The following is a 20,290-nucleotide window of genomic DNA, read 5'->3' on the forward strand; positions in this document are numbered from 1 at the left end:
ACTTTGCAACCCAGCAATTTCATGTCAGGATTTCAGAAAGTAAACTACCACCTCCTAAAGCTTAGCAAATTGCTCTGAATTCTATTCCCAACACATGTTCTAGAGACTAATTTTAATCTCCAAGTTTTCCCCTATTCTGCTCTTTACAGAGAAGTGTCCTTTTACATTTACATTCTTGTGCTTCGTTGAGAGCTCCTCAGAAGCAGCAGATCTAGCTTCATACTAGACCCACCAGCTTCACTGCATGGAACTTTTTAAAGTAAATATAAGCTGTTAAAATTTCACCTCGGGGTGCACTGGTTTACGGGTTTATGGTTAAAATGTGCCAATGTAAATCAGCACGCACAACACTCAAGCTAAAACCCTGATGGTTACAGGGATTTCCCCGGCCAGTGAGTTCACATCTGGACCAAAGGCTCACTTAGTTGTGTAACAGGCAGGCAAGGACTTAACTGGAGGACAGAAATTACATTCTGGTAACTGCCTTTATGGCTGATGCTTGCATAAAGACAAGGGCTTTATGCAAGAGGAAAGGATTACAAATAAAAGATCAATCTTTAAAATATTGGTGCAAGCTAAACTTGGTACAGAAATCTTATTGTATCATCTACCTACTTCCAGACCTGCACTTTTACCATGAAATGACACAGCCAAGATATACTGCCACTCTGATGCTATTGGAAGGCTCTGCTGCATTAGGAAAGGCATTAATTAAAGCACAGAAGAATTATTTTTGTCATGCCTTACACAACAAAACAATATTCTTTTCTGAAGAAAGTTCTCACCAGCAGGTTGAGGGAAGCGATTATTCCCCTCTATTCAGTGATACTGTGCAGTCCAGTTTTGTGATCCACTGTATAAAAAAGTCATTGACTTAGCAGAGCAAGACCAGCAAAACGCCATCAAGATAGCTGGAACACTGAAGCACATGACATATGAGAAGTGGCTGAGTGAAATAGTTTTGTTCAGCCCTAAGAAGAGAAGGCTGAGGGGAGATCTAATTTCTGTCTTCAGCTTCCTAATGGGAGAGTACACAGAAGATGGAGCCAGATTCTTCTTTGAGGTGCACAGTGATAGGACAAGAAGCAATAGACACAAAGATACTGTGAAAAAAAATTCAAGTAGATATTAGGAAAAAAAAATGACCATGAGGTTACTCAGACATCGGAATAAGTTAGCCTAAGAGGTTAGAGAATTTCCTCAGGGATATTCAAAACTCAACCAGACAAGGCCTTGAGCAACCTGATGTACAATGGTCTTCCTTTGAGCAGAGTGTTGTCCCCTTCCAACTGAAATTATTCTAGGATTCTTATTCTACGCATAACTACATAGAACATCTTAAGCCAGCAGAAGTTCAGGACTGTTAAAAGGTGAAATCAAGATCTTCAATATGTTGATGATGATTTTAGAAGTTATTCTAGCACCATAGTTTGGTAAGTCTAAGGAAATAACATCAAAGACACAAATTCTTTCTCTGCTTCCAAATATAGTTAGGGGCTCAGAAACGCTTTGACTTGCATGTTACTGAGCCTCATTTGCACTATAGTCCATGTATCCTAAACACAGCCTTTTGACACACATGCTTTCAGCACCTCACCTACACTACCACAACAGCATGCCAGCGTGTGGTGCCTGCAGCAGCTTCTCTGCTTCCACAGCACTGTGTGTAGCTATTACATGTCTTCCTACACTGCTTAGCCACACATTTGCATTAATATATTCTGTAAAAATTAAGGCAGCGAGGAGGAGTCATTAACAATGTACCTTCCAAAAAGCACTTGATTAATTCCCTCCTGTCTTCATTAACTTCTGAAGAATTCAGTGCTTAGCTGCTTTTGTATTATTCATATTGCAAACCTTTCTTTTTCCAGATTTCACACACTACATATTTCTGAGCCTTTTCAAACCTCACAAACCAAGCTGTAGCACTCTCACATTTTCTTTCACCTAATTCTGCTGTGCTAACAGAAATAACATAGACAGCCACAGTTTGCAAGCAACATTTGTTTTCAAAGAATTCAAGTCAAAAAATTGAAAATGGGAAGATAAAAGAAATCCATGTTTTTTCCAGAGAAAAAGAATCCTAAGACCTTTACTAGTACAATTCCAGTTTGACCTTTACTAGTATATTTCCACTCTATGGCTGAGCAGCACCAGATACTGAAAACTTACAGGTAAATTTATCAATAGGAATAAGAAAGTAAGTAAATAAGACTAAATGCAACTATTCAGTTCATGTCATTTGCTGACTTACACATTAGCTACTTTGCACAGAGAGAGAAAATATTCAAAAGGTCTAGCAAACAGCAGAATCTCTCTTTTAGATATTTCTGCTAAAAACTAATGCCTGCAGCGGGAATCAGTGCTGGTCACAGAAAAAGGCACAGTAAACTCCCATACCTTCAAGACATCTGTGCCACAAAAATTGCGAATGTCAGCATTTGTTCAATTAGTCACGATCTAACAAAAAAGAACTTGAAAGACCTATAGGATCAATGCTGTGAAGCAGCTTCCCCTATAGCAGTGCCGTACCTACTGATAGCCTGTGGCTTGACAGTAGGCTATTCCTACTGCGGTCTATTCAGGACATGCTGACTGAGTTACTCAATTAATATCCTCTATATGTGTGTGATGACTCATCATATCTGAAGTGCTTGGAGCAGCTTTTGAGCCCAAAAGAAAATTCTCAACAGATGCTTATCACCATTGCTGACTGTAATCAAATATACTGCCACTTTACATTATTTAGAGATCCATTCCAACCTCTAAACACTCTTCACATTCTAGGGAAAGAATTTTGTCTTACCTCCTTCATAGAGACCCAGGAATAATTAGGAAGTAAAAATTCAGATACTGAGACGAATGTCTACATATTTTAGCCTCCGAACAAACAGTTTCTGGATATAAAGGAAGTTTAGATGGCAGCTATAAAGGTTACAGTGCTCAATACACCACAATTTACTGGTTAAAATCTTATCACCTATCACTTTGTTTAACTAAGTTCTTACGTTACTTAACTGAGAAAGACTCACAGGTTTATGTTATAAACATCATTGCTCATAGCATAACCTATAAGTAAATGCTATACTGAACACAAAGTCCAGGGCTATTTGTCACACATAAAATGTTCATCATACTAAATTGTTTTACCTCATTGCTATTTGTCTTCATTATTTTGCATACCATCTTACAAAGCAGTGACTTGGTAATATCTTCTAAAAATATGTTGGAATGCTACTGTAGATAACTTTTACATCAACCTTTCTTCCCAAATGATTAACCAGGTTTTGATTAAAAAAGGAAACGTCTATTTCTTGAATGCCTTACTTTTTTTGTTCTTTCATTTATTCACATAGCACTCAAAAAAGCACTGTAAAACGCAAAAAGAGCATACATGCAACAATATCACAGAAAACAGGGTTTAGAGATAAAAAACAGAAGAGAGACTTTAGAGTGATTCTTTTATTATTTATGTTCAATGGACGTGAGGCAAACATTCTCCATATTCCTGGGATTTTCTTCAGATCTTCAGTCACACAATGTGTTCACAGGCAGAGCCCCAACAGTACTATTTAAGGGTCACAGAAAGTTATACAAAGCAGTTGGACTGGGCATTTTAATAGCTGAAATGCTCTCAATTAGCAAAACCAAGATGTTTGGTTATTTGTTAAAGAAGAATAAACAATTTAACCATTTGTTGCAGAGTATATTTGCATATTTTTAAGGTTTTAAATGTTTTAAGAGCTCCATTAAACACAATCTTTTCTTTAATACTTTACCTTTTTCCTGTCCCTTGAACCATTTCCTTTGGAAACTTCCTACCTATGAAAGGAGACATGGCTGCTGTTCAGATGTTCAACAGAAACAGGCCTCTCCTTTCTGTAAAATTAGACTTTACCTTTCCTTTGAAGGGCATGAAATTAACTAGCTTCCAATTTAGCCATAGGCTGTAATCACAAGAACACTCATGCTGTCACAACCACCAGAGTCAATATGTTCACATCACAGAAGAGTACATGCTCAGCATCTTCTCACCGTGGCACTTTGCTCAAGTCCTCCAGTCTTTGATGGATCCTAAAATTTAGCACTCTAAGCCTTATAGAACTCCTTTGTTCTAATTTTTTCACACACTGTATCCCAATATTACACTGTGCTGCTGCATTCCCAGCCTTCATCCCACATAACTCTTTCTCACATCCCTCCACCTTCAGCTTGAATCTAGCAATGCCACTGAACATCCATTTCTCAAAGCTGATTGCAGTGATCTCGAAAATATGAGGCCATCTTAATTCAGGTCTTAATTATAGATAAGGAGCATGTACATACCTTTTCTATGAATATGGAATTATTTTCCTCTTTCAATACACCTTGGGTACATGAGCTGTCCTCTCTTACACTGCACTTGAAATAAAGTTGTACCAGATTCTACTCCAAAATGGTTCTGTTTACAGTAAAATCCAACAAAATCCCCATGGTAAAAGTAAATTTGATTCACATAAAATCTTTCCAGCACCACATTATTTTTCTCCATTTCATTCTTTGACAAAGTACATGGCTCTAAAGGAAAGAGAAATATTCAATGCTAATAAATAAATTATTTTTGAAATTGCATCATTTTGACTAGATTCTATACACAAATTTAGATTACTACCTATTCTCTTACTAAATCGTATAGGAAACCACTATATTTTTGCATACTGCAGATGTATATCAGATATATTTAAGAAAAGCCAGACAAACTTACACTTGCTCCTATTAAAACTTTCATCTCTAACTGAAAAAAATGAGGTTGAGATCTTAAACGTCTAGTTGCCAGCAGTCAATTTACAAATGCTAAGTATCTGAAATATAGACAGAAATAAATCACAATTCTTATTTAGCTTACCCTACCTACCTATACAAACTGGTGGCGAAGTCCACTGTCCTTCAGAACAGTAGATCCTCTCAGATCCTTGCAAGAAATGATAGTCAGAGCAGCTATACTGAACTGAAGAACCACTGTCATACTCGGTCAGGGGTGGGAGAGTAAGTGCTCCATTCGCAACAGAAGGTGGAGAGCCACATTTTTCTACAGAAGCTAGTATAATAACGTTAGGAACGTTTGAGAAATATTCAGCATAAGAAACTAGCAAATCAGCAGCTTTAAATTCCTATCAATACTAGATAATTGACAACTCTCAGACAGGGTATTTTCTTAGTATTTCATTGCCTCAGATCAGAATGCAGTCTCCTATTTAATTCTAACCATAATAAATCCTTTGTGTGCAGTTAACTGTTTCAATTTGTGTTCCCACAAAGCTTTGAGTTCCCTGTGCTTGGAGGCCAGCTCCTCCCTCCCTTCCTCATACAGCGCTCCTTATTAAAGGAAGATGAATTGTTTTTTATGCTTAGATATATTTAAAAATATAATTGCATTGTGCAGGGGCCTGGTGAATCCTAAACTTCTTAAGAGCGGATTTTTGGCCTCTACTGAAGTAAACCCTCCTAAATAGCTCCAAGATTGATGAATTAAAAGTGACAACCAGAAAGCAGTCAGTGTTTTACCTTGTGCAACGCATTTTGGATATTTCAGTCTTCCACGGTTACACTGTGTCCTTCCAGGAGATGATATGGTAGTTTGGGGAAAATTGTATCCCTGTTTACATTCAAACTCTATGAGGTCACCATGTAGGAAAATTAATTCTTCCTGTCTCCATTTTAGCTCTATGTTGTTACTGTTCATACTGGTTGCATTCAGAGTACATGGTTCTAAGATATAAAAGTCTACATCAATAAAAAACAATTTCATGTGATTTCTTAACTCCCTTATATAAGAGTTAAGAAAGGAAAGAAAAATCTAATTAAATGGTTCTAAAAGGGTTGAGTACCCTACAAGAAAAAGAATGTATAGACATATAAAAATGAATACTAATATAAAGAAATAGGGTGACGTAACAAATAACATGCATTAAATCACAGGAATCAAATACTTCTGACAAAATCTTGTTTCTACTAATATTTGCAAATATATTGCAACCTGGGTTTACTGTTGAAGAAGAAAATAACTTGTTTACTGTAACTGCTAAAGTATTTTCATAAGGAAAAGAATTATCCATCAAAATTAATAGGTTTGGCTGGCAGCAACTTGGTAAGCACTTCTAGGTTTAAACTATTGACCTATGTCTAAACTATTAACCTAACAAAGTGTTTTGACAGTTTTCTTTGTTTACTTTTATCTTTGTTTTGACACTGATTAAAGTATTTTGAGTTCTTACAAAACCTTTTTGAAGGTTGTGTGTTTTTCTTTGGGCTTTTTCAGGTTATTCTATATATATATATATAAAATATTCTTTGGTTGCCTTTTGACAGATTTCTCAAGACAATGTAACATCACGATCACATCAAGTAACCTGTCTTTCCACTAGTTAGTTACCTTATTAGCTTTTGAAACCACAATTCAACTTCAGTGAAGCCTGCCAGAGGGACAATCATAAAGATAATTAAATTTCTACAAGTTCCTTGAAAATCATTGCCTGATAGAGACCCTTACTAATGTTTTGCTGAAGGAAAGGCAAGGAGAAATCAGCTGTTACACATTCTGATGACAGCACCATAACAGCAAATCAATATTTATATTCTTTCAAACTAATTACAATATGTACTGTTTTTGTCTGGCCAGGTTAAAAAGAAATCTAATGGAAAACATGAAGAGGATGATGTGGTTATTTGGATGCTTAGGAGACAAATAAAATATTCATAGGAAACAAGTTTTCACCTGTTCACAGAGTCCAGAATGAGTTGATAGACAAAAGAACACAAAATAAAAGCCAAGGGTGAGGGTTTTGAAATGAAAGCCAGAGCATCTTTATACTACCTGTTAATCATATCTAAAAGAGCTACTATGACAATGGCTGTAGTCATTTCTTCTAAATGTCTACTGAAGGACAGGAAGAAATTCACTGAAACTGATGACACAGGGAGTTCAGAAATTAGAAAATCTTCCAAGATAATAGTTATAGCTAAGTTCTAGAATATCTCACTTAGGAAAATAGAAGAATCCATTTGACTGGGGGCTTGTAAGAACAGGCCAGAGGGACGTCTAGCAGGAGTGACCTAGTTATATTTGATTTTGCTTCACTCTCATGTTTCTGGAATCTTTATTAGCTCAAATGAAAGAGGAGATAGTCATGAAAGGAATATCTTAAATTTCTTTCCAGTCTTGTCTTCCTATATTATGTGTGACAAAACTTTTCTTTTTTCCCTTGCAAGACTTACCTAAGCAAGTTGGTTGTTGTGTCCAGTTTCCTTGTTCACAGTAAACAGTACTAGGTCCATCCAAAAAATGGTAGCGCTGGCAACTGTATTCTACTGAGGAACCGTTTTTGTAACTTGTCAATAATGGGCCAAGAAGGATACTGTTTCTAATCACAGGTGGAGAGGTACAGTTTTGCTGCATTTCTAAGAGAAGATCAGGAGATAAGTAATTAGATCTTTAAAACAGTATTGACACGAGTGATAGTATCAGAATAGCAACAGACTTAGAGCAAAAATTTACATACAAATAAAGCGTATAACAACATAACTTCTTTTTCAAGTTTCAAAACCAGAGACCGTTTGCCTTACGGAATTGCAGATAGGCATTGTCCCTCTATACTCATCTGTGTCCACTCTTGATTCTTGCTAGTTTACACTAAATACAGACAAGTTGTTTTTCTATGAGGATACTGTCTTTATTTGTTGCTTGAAGTGTTTAGCCCATTATGGGGTTCAAAAGAAATCTCAGTGGAACTACTAAACAAAGGATCCCCAAAAACTCCTGAATTTGCATGTTTAGGCAACGCTAACAAAAGAGGTACAAAATGACTGAAAGTAAATGCTAATGAATGAAGTAACCAAAATTGCAAATGCAGTACAGGCTTATAGATGTAACTTATAATCACTAGAAACAAGCAATCGTGGTCTTTGATCCAGTCAAGCTGACTGCTACATTAATATCTGTAGCATATGCAAATGCTTTCAAGAGCAAGGAACTGTACTATAGCAAAAAGAGTAATAAGAGTAGTCATAAAACTCCTATAACAGTAGTGGAGAGAACTGAATTTCTTGTTAAACAGAAAAGCAAGGTTCACTTACTTGTATCTTCACTGTGATATGTTTTGCTTGCCCTTAACGCTGCGTTTTCCTCAAGTGATGGTGGTGGCTCAGGTTCCCATTTCTCCATAGTTCCTAAAACCACAGCAGAAACTTTAGAAAAGGCTTTCTCAAAAATAATTTGTTTTCAAACACCAAAACATAGAAAGTTTGATGCTTTGTAAGATGTAACAAAATTGGTATTCCAGGGGAAAAACCACAAAACATAGATTTCACATTAATTCATCTAGGCCATCCTGCTTCTTACTACGTCAGTGATGGATTGTCTTCAAGTTATACAGCACTTTTCCTCTCAAGCATTTGATGGAGGAGGACATAAACAGTTTTGCAGATATGGAAATTGAGGCTCTTCAGGAAAGTAAGACGTTATTTGAAGAATTGTTTCTGTTCAGGCCCCAGTCTTAACAAAACTACTAACCAATACAAATGGGGGGTGAGGTCCATTTTCCTTTTTCACATTGGATTTCCTCTGTGCCTCTCGTTTCAAAGTTACTCTGACACTGTATATGAACTTTGTCTCCATTATGATATGTTCTTAAAACTGCGATGATGTGGGAGTGAGGAGGACGAGGTGGAGGAGGACATTTATTTCTTACATCTGAAAATAAAAAATACATATTGTTTGCTCAAATAATAGAATTTTAGTCAAGCTATCAAAACAGTAAGCAGGTTTCACTAAGGAAAATCATGTACACAATTCATTTCACTTTACAGTATGGAAGCCTACCATTCAGAAGACATTTTTGGCTGATCCAAAGTAACTGTTTACCTTCATTTCCTCACCAAAATGAAGACTCAGAACAAAAACTGATTTTACATTCAATAAATAGAAAAGATGAAATATGCTATTGCACTGTTATAAGCAAACTCGTAATTTCTGCACAAGGACTCCAGGAAAGTCTCCAGGAAATTTTTAAATTCTTTATTCGTAGAATATTTAATTGTTGATGCTTATACATCGCTTCTAATTCCACAGAAAACAGTTGTCATCATACCTAGCTCCCTGTCCTGAAATGAAGTGTGTGATCAGTGCATCTATCCTCAAAACCAGATGTAGGCCACGTTCTTAATCTCCTGAACACCCAACGTTCTCTGCACTCACTTAGAAAAAAATTACTGCTTTCTCCTAAAAATAAGTATAGGACTGCAGTCCCATTACCTGTTATCTGCTTGACAGATTCTAGTGCACTTTAAACTATCTTCTAAGAAAGAAACACCAATTTCATCTTTTTACTCAGTCATGCAGTTTCCTATAAGATTAGTTATAAAGGATTATTACTATGGGGTAGGGACAGAGCCTGAAGCTCAGAAGTAATTTTCATCAATGGAACAAGGTCCACATAAGATAAAGACCCATGACTATCACAGCATGTTAGTAATATTATGAAATCTAAGCTAGCCCAAATGTTAATTTCTACCCTTTTCTGCTGTGTTCTATAACTTGGAAGTTCTGTTTGGGAATCTCCAATATCCAGAATCTCTTCTTTGGAGAAGTGGTAGTAATTGCCAAATGAATGTTTCTGACCTCATGAGGACCACTCTAGCTCTTTCTGTTGAAAAGATGTACAATTTGGTGAGGCTGTAAAACTCTTAAAAATACTGTATACGCAAGCTCAAGGAGAAACTTTTAAACAATTTTATTCTTAACGTGGTCTGAAGAGGCACGTTCCCACCTCTCACAGGTCCTACAACATGGTTGCTTAATCCTTCACATCATCTGAACACGGTTTAACTTTAGCTTCAGGGGCTAAACAACTTCTCTTAGTTATTGATTTATTGCTTTCCGCTTCTTCGGGACACAAGAGCAATACACAGAGGAACGTCAGGAGACAGCATCAGCTATGTTGTTAGAAGCCCACCGCTGACACAAAGACACAGGCAGAAGCAGACTAATTCGTTGTTGTTACTTACTCCCTGTTACCTTGGCTCCGTGGCCTTCTGATAAATTTTGATTTCTATTTAGGTTGTAAATTGGTATAAACCTATATTTTTATTGTGGGTTCATAAAGCATTTCATGAAAGAAGGTGCTGGTCTTTCACTGCAACTTTTACATATTACAACAGTACATATATGGTACCTTCACATATTGGTGGATCTGGATACCATCCAAAATAATAACATTGAATTAGGTCAGAGTCACTGAAGGAATAATTTTCCTCACAGAAAAAGTGAACAACATCTCCCTCATCATACACTTTCTTCACAGGATAGAAACCTCCATGATCTATTGCACTCAAAGAGCAGAAAGTTGTTTCTAGGAAGAGAAAACACAGCAGGGAAAACCCGTTGAGGAAGACATTTGCTTTTTCCCAGCAGTTTATAAAAATGAGTTTGTTTTGTTCAGATAAAAATAAGTCTGGTTGAACATGAGTTATTTTCAAGCCCATTACATACTAGTGCAGTTTGGAGTAAGGGACCACCCATGTGCTAGACATACTACTTCTTCTGTTGTGTTTCCTCCGGCAGTATGATATCCCTCATCACATTTATATAGCAGCGTTTCATTCACTTGGAGCTCTTGCTGGGTTGTGAAGTAGTAGCCGTGATGTAAATCGGGCACTCGACAGGACTCTTAAATAAGTAAAACACATGTAAATATTTACTGTGCATTTCATTTAAAGTTATTCATCTAAGATTTTTCTTAGATTCTCCAGAAAAGTGGTCACATCTGAGAAAAAAAAAAACTTTGCAAGTTATAACTAAAAAAGCAATAGCTTGCATAAGTTTTCCATTTGGGAACAAAATGTGGATGGAAATGGATTTATATGAAACAATGATTTATACTGATGTTTTCTATATATAATTTTATCTATACCAATTCACAAGACAAGCAGCTTGTGAAATCTGACAATTTCATCCTGCAAGAAACAGCTGAGAATCTACTTCAGATTATTCAAATGATAACCTAATACAGGCAGTTTGGCCCTACAGGTACAGCGAGGACAGCAGAATTATAAAGAAAGATTATAAAAGAGGAATGTAGGATTATACCAAATTTTTTAGTACAGCTTGGCTGGGAGGACCATCCTCCAGGGTGACATTGTACTGTTCCTTCAGTACCACCACTTGGAGTGTAGTAGCCTGGATTACATTTGTATTGCAGCTTCTCCTGTAGTTTAAAGTACACTTCTGTACCATAAAAGACGCCATTTTCCAAAGGAGGTTTGTTACATTTTTCTAAATGAAGGGAGAAAACTTGGTTAGGATGAAAGAATTAGCAGGATATTTTCATTCTCTGAAACCTAGATAAGCACCTTTAATGCACATAGATAAGCAAGGGAAGGGAGTTTTTAACTTCCTTCCCGATCTAACCTTAATTTTCTTGATTTGTTGAAGAATTTCGATCACAATCGCCAAATAAATACTTCAAGTGCTAACATGGAACATAAACAACCAAGGAAGGTGGAGCTGGGGAGACTCAAATACACCTCTGGGAGGGAACTGTCACTTAGTTTTCCCCAAAATAATGAGACTTTCCTGGTTGGAGTCCTTATAAAAACACATATGGTAAGAACCCTTAAAATATATATATTATAGTAAAAGTGATTCATATATAAACATATATAGCTCATATAAAGGTTTGATTTCTCCTTGTTGTCATAACTTATGCATTTTATCCGTCTTGTTCTGCAGCTTCTGTTCCCAATATGTTCAAGGAAATCTAGATGAAGAACTTAATTTCATTCTTGCTAGAAGCAATAAATAAAATTAACTCACTGTAGCATTGTGGCACTGGAGACCATCCTTTTACTGTACAAGTTATTCTTCCATCTTGACTCCCAGTTTCAGTTGTATAACCAGCCACACAAGAATAGGAAAGCTTTTTTTCCTTATGCATAGGAAAATAGTAACTTTTGAAATGATAATAGTACTGGGCAATCTTCCCATTTTCTATATGTGGCAAATCACAAGGTTTATCTACAAATAGATAAAAGCATTTTTCACTAAAAGTATCACTCCATACATGGGGGGTTTTTTGGTATTAATTTGTTTAAAGTTAGTTGGTTTGATTCAGGCTTTCAAACAAGGTGAACGAATGCTTACAAGGTCAGAGTCTGTGTCTTTGGCAGTCCCCGTTATATCAGAAACGATTCATCTAAGTTTGCATGCTTATTCTATTTTTGTTTTTTTTTTTTTAAACTCATCCTAGGCAAGAAGTACTAAGACTAATTCAAATTAAAAGGCACCAGAAATATGAAATAAAGGTCAAGTCTAGGGCACATGTTCTATTTATATGCCTACCAGGCAACATAAGAGGATAATAGAAAGCTTTAAAAAGGAGTCGCGCTGAATGACAGTAAGACATTAAACAAAGAAACAAGCCCCACAACGCTTCTGTTTGGGTTTCTTATGTGGGTTTTTCAGAAAATCTCTCCAAGGCCATCTAACCTGAAGAATCAAAATTTAAAATCCAAATTGCCACCTATGCAACTCATAGGTGGCAGATGATTAATCTGATCAAGCAGAACTTTTCCCAGAAACTGGTACTGCTGCCTTACCCTATGAATGTTAGAAAAAAAACTAACAGAAAAATATGGTCCCTTACTCAATAAATAGCCACTAGAATTTAATGCACAGCAATTTTATAAAATAGAAAGTATCAAAAAAAAAATTATCTTGTTATAATTCCCTCCCTCACACAGCCACTGTATTGTATCTGAATAAAAGAAATTGTGAAGGTCATTAAGATTTGTGTAGTTAGAAGTCAGAAATGGTTGCTACCTAAATACCTTTAATGTTTGACCTTCCAGAGCGTATCAGTTTAAGTTAAAACTGTTTTGCATAAGGACAAAAGTCTAGTGAAGACAGAGGTAGTTGCAACAAATACCCCAGCTGTTCAAGTTAAATACATATTAGCAGATACAAAGGAAATGCCAAAAAGGGATACCTTTTCAATTCATGAATGCTTACCCTCATGAAGCAGTCCATAGCTTTGTGAATTTGCTTGGAGTTCAAATGATATGCAAACTACATAAACCCAGGAATAGAAAACAGTACTGAAAGCAGGGATAGAGAACAGCACCAGGAGATGTGAAACATCACCCCAGGCTAGCTGCTGCATGTTCCCATTTAATTCCCATTCTTTTATTGTGTGGCAAGCCGATATACTTCAATCGGTGATACACTTTAGTACATATAATGCTTATTAATGCAGGATCCCATTTGTACATGTAGAGAGCCTCAAAGACCTACTCAAATACATTTCTAAAATTCTGTATTCAGAAACAGTTTCATCTTTCCTTTATACAGCTTCAAAGTTTAGGTATGAATTTATAGCTCTGAAAAGCAGCAATAGTTGAATCATGATTATTAGCCATCTCACAACAAAATTATATTTAAAAAACTGCTTATTCTTGGTGAAGATATGAAAGTCACTACTCTTATCTAGAACACGCAGTTTAGGTTCAATATACATTTAATAATAGAATTCAGTGCTTTTACCTTCTGCAAAGAGTTTGCCTGAACTCATCATAACTAGGAAGAAAATCCAGCTTTTAAGTCTCATTTTCAGTACTGTCTCCGTCAATAATTTCCACCATTCTGTGAAAACTCACTAACTGTTACTTTAGTAAATAATTAACTGAATTTTCAAAGGTATTCACAAACACGTTGATATCTGTGATATTTAGTAATACACAAGTTACTTCACTGAAAACACTTTTTACGTATTTTAATTCTCCAAATACCCTAACTAGATTTGCAGAGCTCTCCTTTTGTTTGGCATACTTTTCTCTAGGAATTTTAAAGAGTCAGTAGAGAATTTATCATTTTACAGGCAAGAAAACTTATAGAACAATTTACACTAATTAAACACCGTCCCCCTCAGAACCTCCTAGAGTTCCAGGTTTAAAGGGCATTCTGTTATCACATTATTTACCTTGGCTAAAATAAGAGGAAACAGAAGACTCCCTCCCCCCTCCCGAATCAGCTTCGTTCTATATTTATTCTGCAAGCTCTTACATTAAGAACAGAGTCACTGCTGTTGTCTGTCCATAAGTTTTGTAGCATAAAACTAGCCCTTTTTAAACAAGGAAAAATAAATCTCATTTACTATACATCATCTCCTAAAAAGACTCAAGTAGTTTAACTAAGTGCTTGATGGCGATTAGTTGATTTAGCAACATGCTCCACCCTTGGAAAGAGTAATCTTCAAATTTGGAGGTGGGGGTTATCATTTTACTCTTTTGGCTTTCTTGGACTTGCTCTAGGAAAATGCAGTTTCAAGGCACAAGAGAACAGAACTTCAGGCAGATGCTGCGATGAACACCATGCTTTTTTGTATTGCTGACTAGATAGGAAGAAAGCCCTCACAAATTGCCACCTGTAAAATATACAGGTCAGAGATTCACCCTTCTAGTTTTTCTTATTTAACATCCCTTTGTTCCATCATCATCTTTTATTATAAGTTACCATTTTTCCTAAGGTCACATAGGATCCCTTAGCTCACTAGAAAGTGAACTCAAGCTCCCCAAAGCACTAGCCAATTTTGAAATCAGTAGACTCTCCCTCCTACCTATACCTCTCCAGATCAGGCAAACGAGCGTAACAGCAGGCCCATACAAGCGATTGTATTTAACAGAACTCGACAATATTTAACCAGTGAGGAATATCATGCCATTTGTAAGATTATGGTTGTGTATTTACAGTATATTAGTGCACTAATGAAATTTCCAAGGCTTTATGCTTTTATTGTACAAATTGCTTTTAGCAGTAGTACAAAATAGGATTTCAAAAGTTGTATACAACATAAAAAAAGTTACAAAAAGTTAATTGCAATTTGAAAAAAACATTTTCCAGGATAGCTTTTGGCACTTATTTTTCTCTCCGAGTCAGTTAACTGTCTGCTGCCCACATACTATACAAATGCATTTTCATTTACATAATTTACATTTCAGTAGCAGGCAATACCAAGTGTATCCATCACCATCAGAATTGCTTGCAGAGGATCCACAATTTCTTGCATGTTATCTTTCCTCAAAACCCAGTCTGGTTTAATTCTGTGGAAATATTAATGGCTTGTCATTAAAATAATATTTGCGATAGCAGAAACAGCAAACTAACTTTCAAGCTCTTACCTCGAAACTGTTTTTGTTCTTACAGGAGTTACTGGAACAAAGGAAGTTCCACTACTGCAAGTGTTTGTTTTTTGTTTCACAAGTGTTCTTTCCGCATCCATTTTGTGTTTGCGAGCTGTAAGTTTATACAGGCTTTGAATGCAAGTAACTGCTCTTGGTATGCTCCGAATTTCCTGAGAAGTGAAAATACACAGTCAATAATACTCATTCAAAAGCATCTTAACAAATCAAGAAAAGAAACCTACTTTATTCAATGAAAACTGAATGTTCACCATTTAAGCTGAGCTCACAAGTACAGTGTAACCATTTCAGAGCCAACACACCTACTATCAGTCAGCAGTCTAATGCTATTAAAATGCTTAGCAACTAGTACACTATTTCAGATTTCAGAAAACTCAAGAAGCTCTCGCAAGTTAGATTTTACTAATTTCTTGTTAGAACCAGTTTTAACATGTTATGCCTTCAGCATGTCTCCAATGGACAGTACAGAAACAAAAATTAGCAGTTGAGGCTGCCTTCACAGGAAGGAAGGACTAAGACAATGGTCAGAGTTCAGTGTGTAACTGTACTGCTGAGCAGCAAAAAACCTACCAAGAACAGCTTCAAAGATTATCTGATGCATTAACAGCTGGTGGTTATTTACAGCCTAGAACCCAGGCTACCCAAATACTCCCATTAGGTATACAATCAGAAAGCATGCACAAAGGAAATTTCTTTCCAAAGGAGGCTATATCTATGTTACAATAGGATGTGTCAACACTGTATCATTAAACAGTTTTACTGACAGGTTTTTTTTAATTGACAATAAAAGTCTTTAACTTTTTCTGAGCAGCAAGGGGAATTTAATTTCCCCTTTTAGAAGGGGAAAAAGGTTATTAATCAGCAATAAAAATGGTATCTAATGCTAAGTAATTGGTAGAAAGTTGTCATCAAAATCTGTGAAAGGTAAGGACTGCAAGACCAGAATCTTGCAAGGATTTCAGTTTCAGAACCCAAATGTCATTGAAGAGCTCTGGGTGACTAGGGCATACAAAACAAAATAAGCGTGATCCTCATCTTGCAAATGCATTGTGCATCAACAGAGTTTAGTTACAGTCAAGATTACAGCTGTAATGGGTACTAGTGGGGGGGAGGGGTGGAAATACAAGACGTGCAAGAGGAAAACCAGAATACTGTTAAAACAAACTATTAAAACAAAAATATTTAAGTCTCACCAAAGCTCTCTCTGAGTCCTTTGAAAGGATAGCCAACAAACAACAGGTCTTAGTGAAAATGCTTCCTCCTTTCTCCGAAATTTTGTCCCCAGCTTTCCCTCTGTACATTTGCAGTAGGTCCAGTAAGGTATCTATAGAATTTTCAACTTCATAAACTGCTTGAGTTGTTCTTTCATACTGTCGTATGAATGACACAAAAGAGGTTATACAGAAAGCTCTTAAAATTACATTTCAGATTAGAGGAAAAACCAAAACCATAACTGCCCTTTGACTATTTCTGTAGTTTGACATTGAAGTGACTAAAAACCACTTTTGTACGTTACACTGTTGTGATAAGATTACTAGAGAGCAAATTTAGGAATGACCATGAAACTTAAATAGATGATATGGCACTTATGTCTGTTAACTGATTAGGTTACTACTTAATTCATGAAAGCTTTCAGAAACAGAAAACTACCCTTTGTGCTTTTCCCTCCCATTTAAAACACCACAGAGTCTGGTTTTACATTTAAAATAGCAGTCATTCTGCAGAATAAATTTACCCAGAATGTTTCATTATTTTTTCTGAAATAAGAATAAAAGACCTTGAATGTAAACGTCTATAAGATGGATATAGAACAAAACACTACATTTAGCAAATATTTTAAATTTCAAACTAAAAGCTCTAATACGATCTATTCATAGTTGATAACTACAGTACTGAAGCAGCTTTAGGTATTTTAAAAAATAATCACTTTGGAAGAAATTAGAAAGTATAAATGTGACCAAGTATTCTATGACATGAACTCTGAAAAGCAGCCTGTTTTCTGCAACATTTATGTTTCTACCTCTGAAAAATTCACAGGTTATCCTAACCACTACAGTTTCAATTTCTACACAAAATAGTTCTATTCAATATTTGGGATATCCTGCAATAAAATCAGTTTAAAAGTCAAATTCAGTAGTTAAGGTCCATGATTTTTTTATTTTTTTATTTTTAAACCAACTGTAGTAATTACAAAGTTAATTTTCCTGAAGTAAATATCTGGTTTCAAAGCAACTTGGCTCAGACTTCAGAGCTATTAATTTTGTTGCCACAAATTTGTTCAGAAATTCTGTGGATAAAAAAAAACAGCCTTCAATAAATCAAGTAGTCTACAGCTTATAAATCTGCAGAAGCAAAATACTGAAATTACCTTTGAAACATTAAGTAGAACTTGAATGGAATATCTGATCACATCCATACATGGAACACTCCGGTTGCAACTTCGTATCAAAACAAAAATAGTGAAGATTGCTCTGCTCTGGGCCATATTTTCACAACAGAGTGGGGACAGTCTGGTAACCACTTCTAAAATAATAATAAAAAAGTTTTAAGCAAATTGTGACACTTCCACAATTTATTTTCAAAATAATAGGGCTTTCTCTTATTTTTAAGTAGACCTCATGAAGAAGTAACATCAGTAATTATTGCTTTAAGCAGATATTTCTGAAATAACAACTTTAATATTCCAGACTAAAGTTTAACTAGACAAAACAATCCACAAACAACCTATACTGTCAGAAAACTAATAAATTCATGATAGGTAGATAGCTGTCTTTTATGTAAAAAAAATAGTATTAACTAGGACTACCTTGCTCTGCATAACTTTTTAAATATTGTTTTTAATCAATAATCTGATATTAGTCTGGGAAAAAATTCATACTTGTTTTATATTCTCCAGCTCAGTCACATTTCGCAATCATATAGAAAGCTATCACGAACCCTTCTCAGCTGAGAAAGTTTCAACCACCGTCATTCTCGAAATCTATTAGTTATAATAAAATGAAATACTGACCTAGATGCTTTAATGCTGCAAGAATATAAGACAGATGTTTGTATTTTAGAAGGTATTCAATGGCAATTGCAGTTCTGTTACATAATTTGTTTTCTTCTCTGCTCTTTTCGTTAGCCTTTTCCAAACTTCGTCTTAAAGCTTTAGTTTTTGCTGTGTCATTACTCTTTCTCCAAGAATATCCTCTCCACAATGCCTATAGAAAAGGAATTTCAGAGAGGGGAAAAAAAAAAAAAAGAATTGTGAAGATAAGTGACAATATAGTAGAATTTCCATTAGATTTCAAAATTGGTTTTACAGAAGTCTGATTATTCATTTTTAACTAATTATTCAATAATCAAATTCAGTATTCAACCTTCCAAATACTGGATTTTCAGGACAAAAGATCAAAATAAGCATGCAAGCATATATATGCCCCTGCACTCTCCCATAAGTCACCTCAAACCAGTATCTGCTTACTATTACTTCATGAGCTGTTGGCGTTTAGCTTTGATGTCTAAAAATAAGGCTGACTTAGCTTGTCATACAACTGACACGTTCACTGATGAAAGCAAACATTTTTTCTCTCCCTCAAAACCTGTAAGAGAAAAAAAGTAAGAAAACTGCATATTTCTTACAGGAAGTATTTACCTGAAACTTAATTATTCCAATTACAATTTTTCTGCTACGTCTGCAGACAAGGAACCTTCTTACATTCCGTTGAATTACGGTTGCTGCATGACTTCTGCGATTTAGCCAGACTCGAATCATTCGTTGTAACTGAACAATTCTCTGATAATCTCTTCGAAATCTTTTCTGTTGTACTTTTGCTCTGAACCATCTCTGTTTAAAATTAAAGTAGGTTGTGATTTATTTAAGATTCTTTCTTAATTCCCATTTCCTATCCTAAACAAGTATCGATACAAAACTGAAAAATATTTTTAACATGAATTTTGACACATACAGGTGCTAAACATCACTAATTCTCAAATAACAACCATGATACAGCTCTGGCACAGGTTAGCTGAAATGCAAGAGTGCAACATGAAACCTTAACTAGCAGCAGCTGGTGACATTTGGGTCTTTTTCCTCTCTCATTTACCTCTTAAGAAGGGCCATCACTCCACTTCTCTCATTTCCCTGCTCCCTTTCTTCCCCTCTATACAGAAAGGAGGGAAACGGGGCAGACCCCTCTTCTACCCATTCGCTGTTGCTTTAAGGGGAAGATAACTAATAGGGAGAGATGACAGATTTGTATGTGGAGGAGGAGTAGGGCAAAGTTTGCCATAACTGCCTAGATTAAATATCACGTTTACATTAAAGATGTTGACTTCGGCAGATTCCTGTACCACTGACAGGTTAGAAAACATCCAGATAAATAGATCTCTGCATCCCAGGGGCTGGCTAGGGTAAGCAGATGCTCTTCAACTCATGAGCCGTAAAAGTTATCATGTCTAAGCTTTCCTACCTCCAGTAGGACATAAAGAAGTAGGCTGAAACAGCACTTAGATTCCTTTAGCAACCCTGAGAGTGTAAAAGGAGCACAAACTTTCACGTTCACTCTCAGTTTTAACATCCCTAAACCTCCAGAGCCTGCTGAGATCCACTCTAAATCTATTATGCTTAGTTGGGAATAAGCAGCATTATTTAAGAAATTACAGTCTCTGTATCTTGCATTTTCACATGCAAAAAATCTACAGCGTCTTAGTGCTGCAGTTTAGCAAACAGAAAATAAACTATGTTACACAATCATTCATCCTTAATTAGCTAACCTGTATTACTAGAACAGAAGAAATCTTGTTTTGTGCAAGTTTCAAGACAAGGTGCCTTCTATATGCCCTTTGAATTTTAATTGCAGAGAAATGATGATATGCAGCCGCTGTAAAATAAAGTAGCCTCTTCTTTTGTTTCTGTTCTGAAATCTGCAGAAGGAAAAGAGAACAAGGAACATCATTACTTTTCATTTTCAGAGGTAATAATCTTCCAGGCAAAAGACAGCATGCTGATATACTATTAGAAGCTAAAGAATCATCTCTGAAGTTGTTAGCTCAAAATTAAGTCAGTCTCAATCCTGGG

The 20,290-nt window shown here is 35.8% G+C and overlaps 2 protein-coding genes across 2 annotated transcripts in view; both read right to left on the reverse strand.

Annotated features, from left to right (window-relative positions):
- Positions 1-1,338: 1,338 nt before the first annotated feature.
- Positions 1,339-13,601, reverse strand: LOC104140794 (coagulation factor XIII B chain). Its single transcript, XM_068952549.1, has 9 exons — positions 13,574-13,601; positions 11,192-11,308; positions 10,526-10,702; positions 8,549-8,728; positions 8,113-8,205; positions 7,255-7,437; positions 5,545-5,763; positions 4,895-5,077; positions 1,339-1,439 (listed from the first exon to the last, which is right to left on the reverse strand). The coding sequence occupies exons 1-9, from the start codon at positions 13,599-13,601 to the stop codon at positions 1,339-1,341; spliced, it is 1,281 nt and encodes a 426-aa protein (XP_068808650.1).
- Positions 11,981-20,290, reverse strand: part of ASPM (assembly factor for spindle microtubules) — a 39,241-nt gene continuing 30,931 nt past the window's right edge. The window contains exons 22-30 of the mRNA XM_068952094.1: positions 19,987-20,136; positions 18,866-19,057; positions 18,239-18,431; positions 17,597-17,751; positions 16,422-16,598; positions 15,208-15,380; positions 13,574-15,129; positions 13,043-13,099; positions 11,981-12,049 (exon numbers count right to left, since the gene is read on the reverse strand). Of these exons, the coding sequence (XP_068808195.1) occupies positions 15,024-15,129; positions 15,208-15,380; positions 16,422-16,598; positions 17,597-17,751; positions 18,239-18,431; positions 18,866-19,057; positions 19,987-20,136 (1,146 nt within the window). The 3' untranslated portion in view covers positions 11,981-12,049; positions 13,043-13,099; positions 13,574-15,023. The remainder of the gene's footprint in view (positions 12,050-13,042; positions 13,100-13,573; positions 15,130-15,207; positions 15,381-16,421; positions 16,599-17,596; positions 17,752-18,238; positions 18,432-18,865; positions 19,058-19,986; positions 20,137-20,290) is intronic.

Source organism: Struthio camelus, chromosome 8 (assembly GCF_040807025.1).
Source record: "Struthio camelus isolate bStrCam1 chromosome 8, bStrCam1.hap1, whole genome shotgun sequence".
NCBI lineage: Eukaryota > Metazoa > Chordata > Aves > Struthioniformes > Struthionidae > Struthio > Struthio camelus.

Coding starts and splice junctions, on each gene's coding strand:
- LOC104140794 (XM_068952549.1), bottom strand. CDS start 13,601: ATGAGTTCAGGCAAACTCTTTGCAGAAG. Junction 8,729..10,525: donor CCTTACTCCAAACTGCACTA/GTATGTAATGGG, acceptor TTTTATTTTCAG/ATGTAAGAAATAAATGTCCT. Junction 8,206..8,548: donor CTCACCCCCCATTTGTATTG/GTTAGTAGTTTT, acceptor CTGTGGTTTTAG/GAACTATGGAGAAATGGGAA.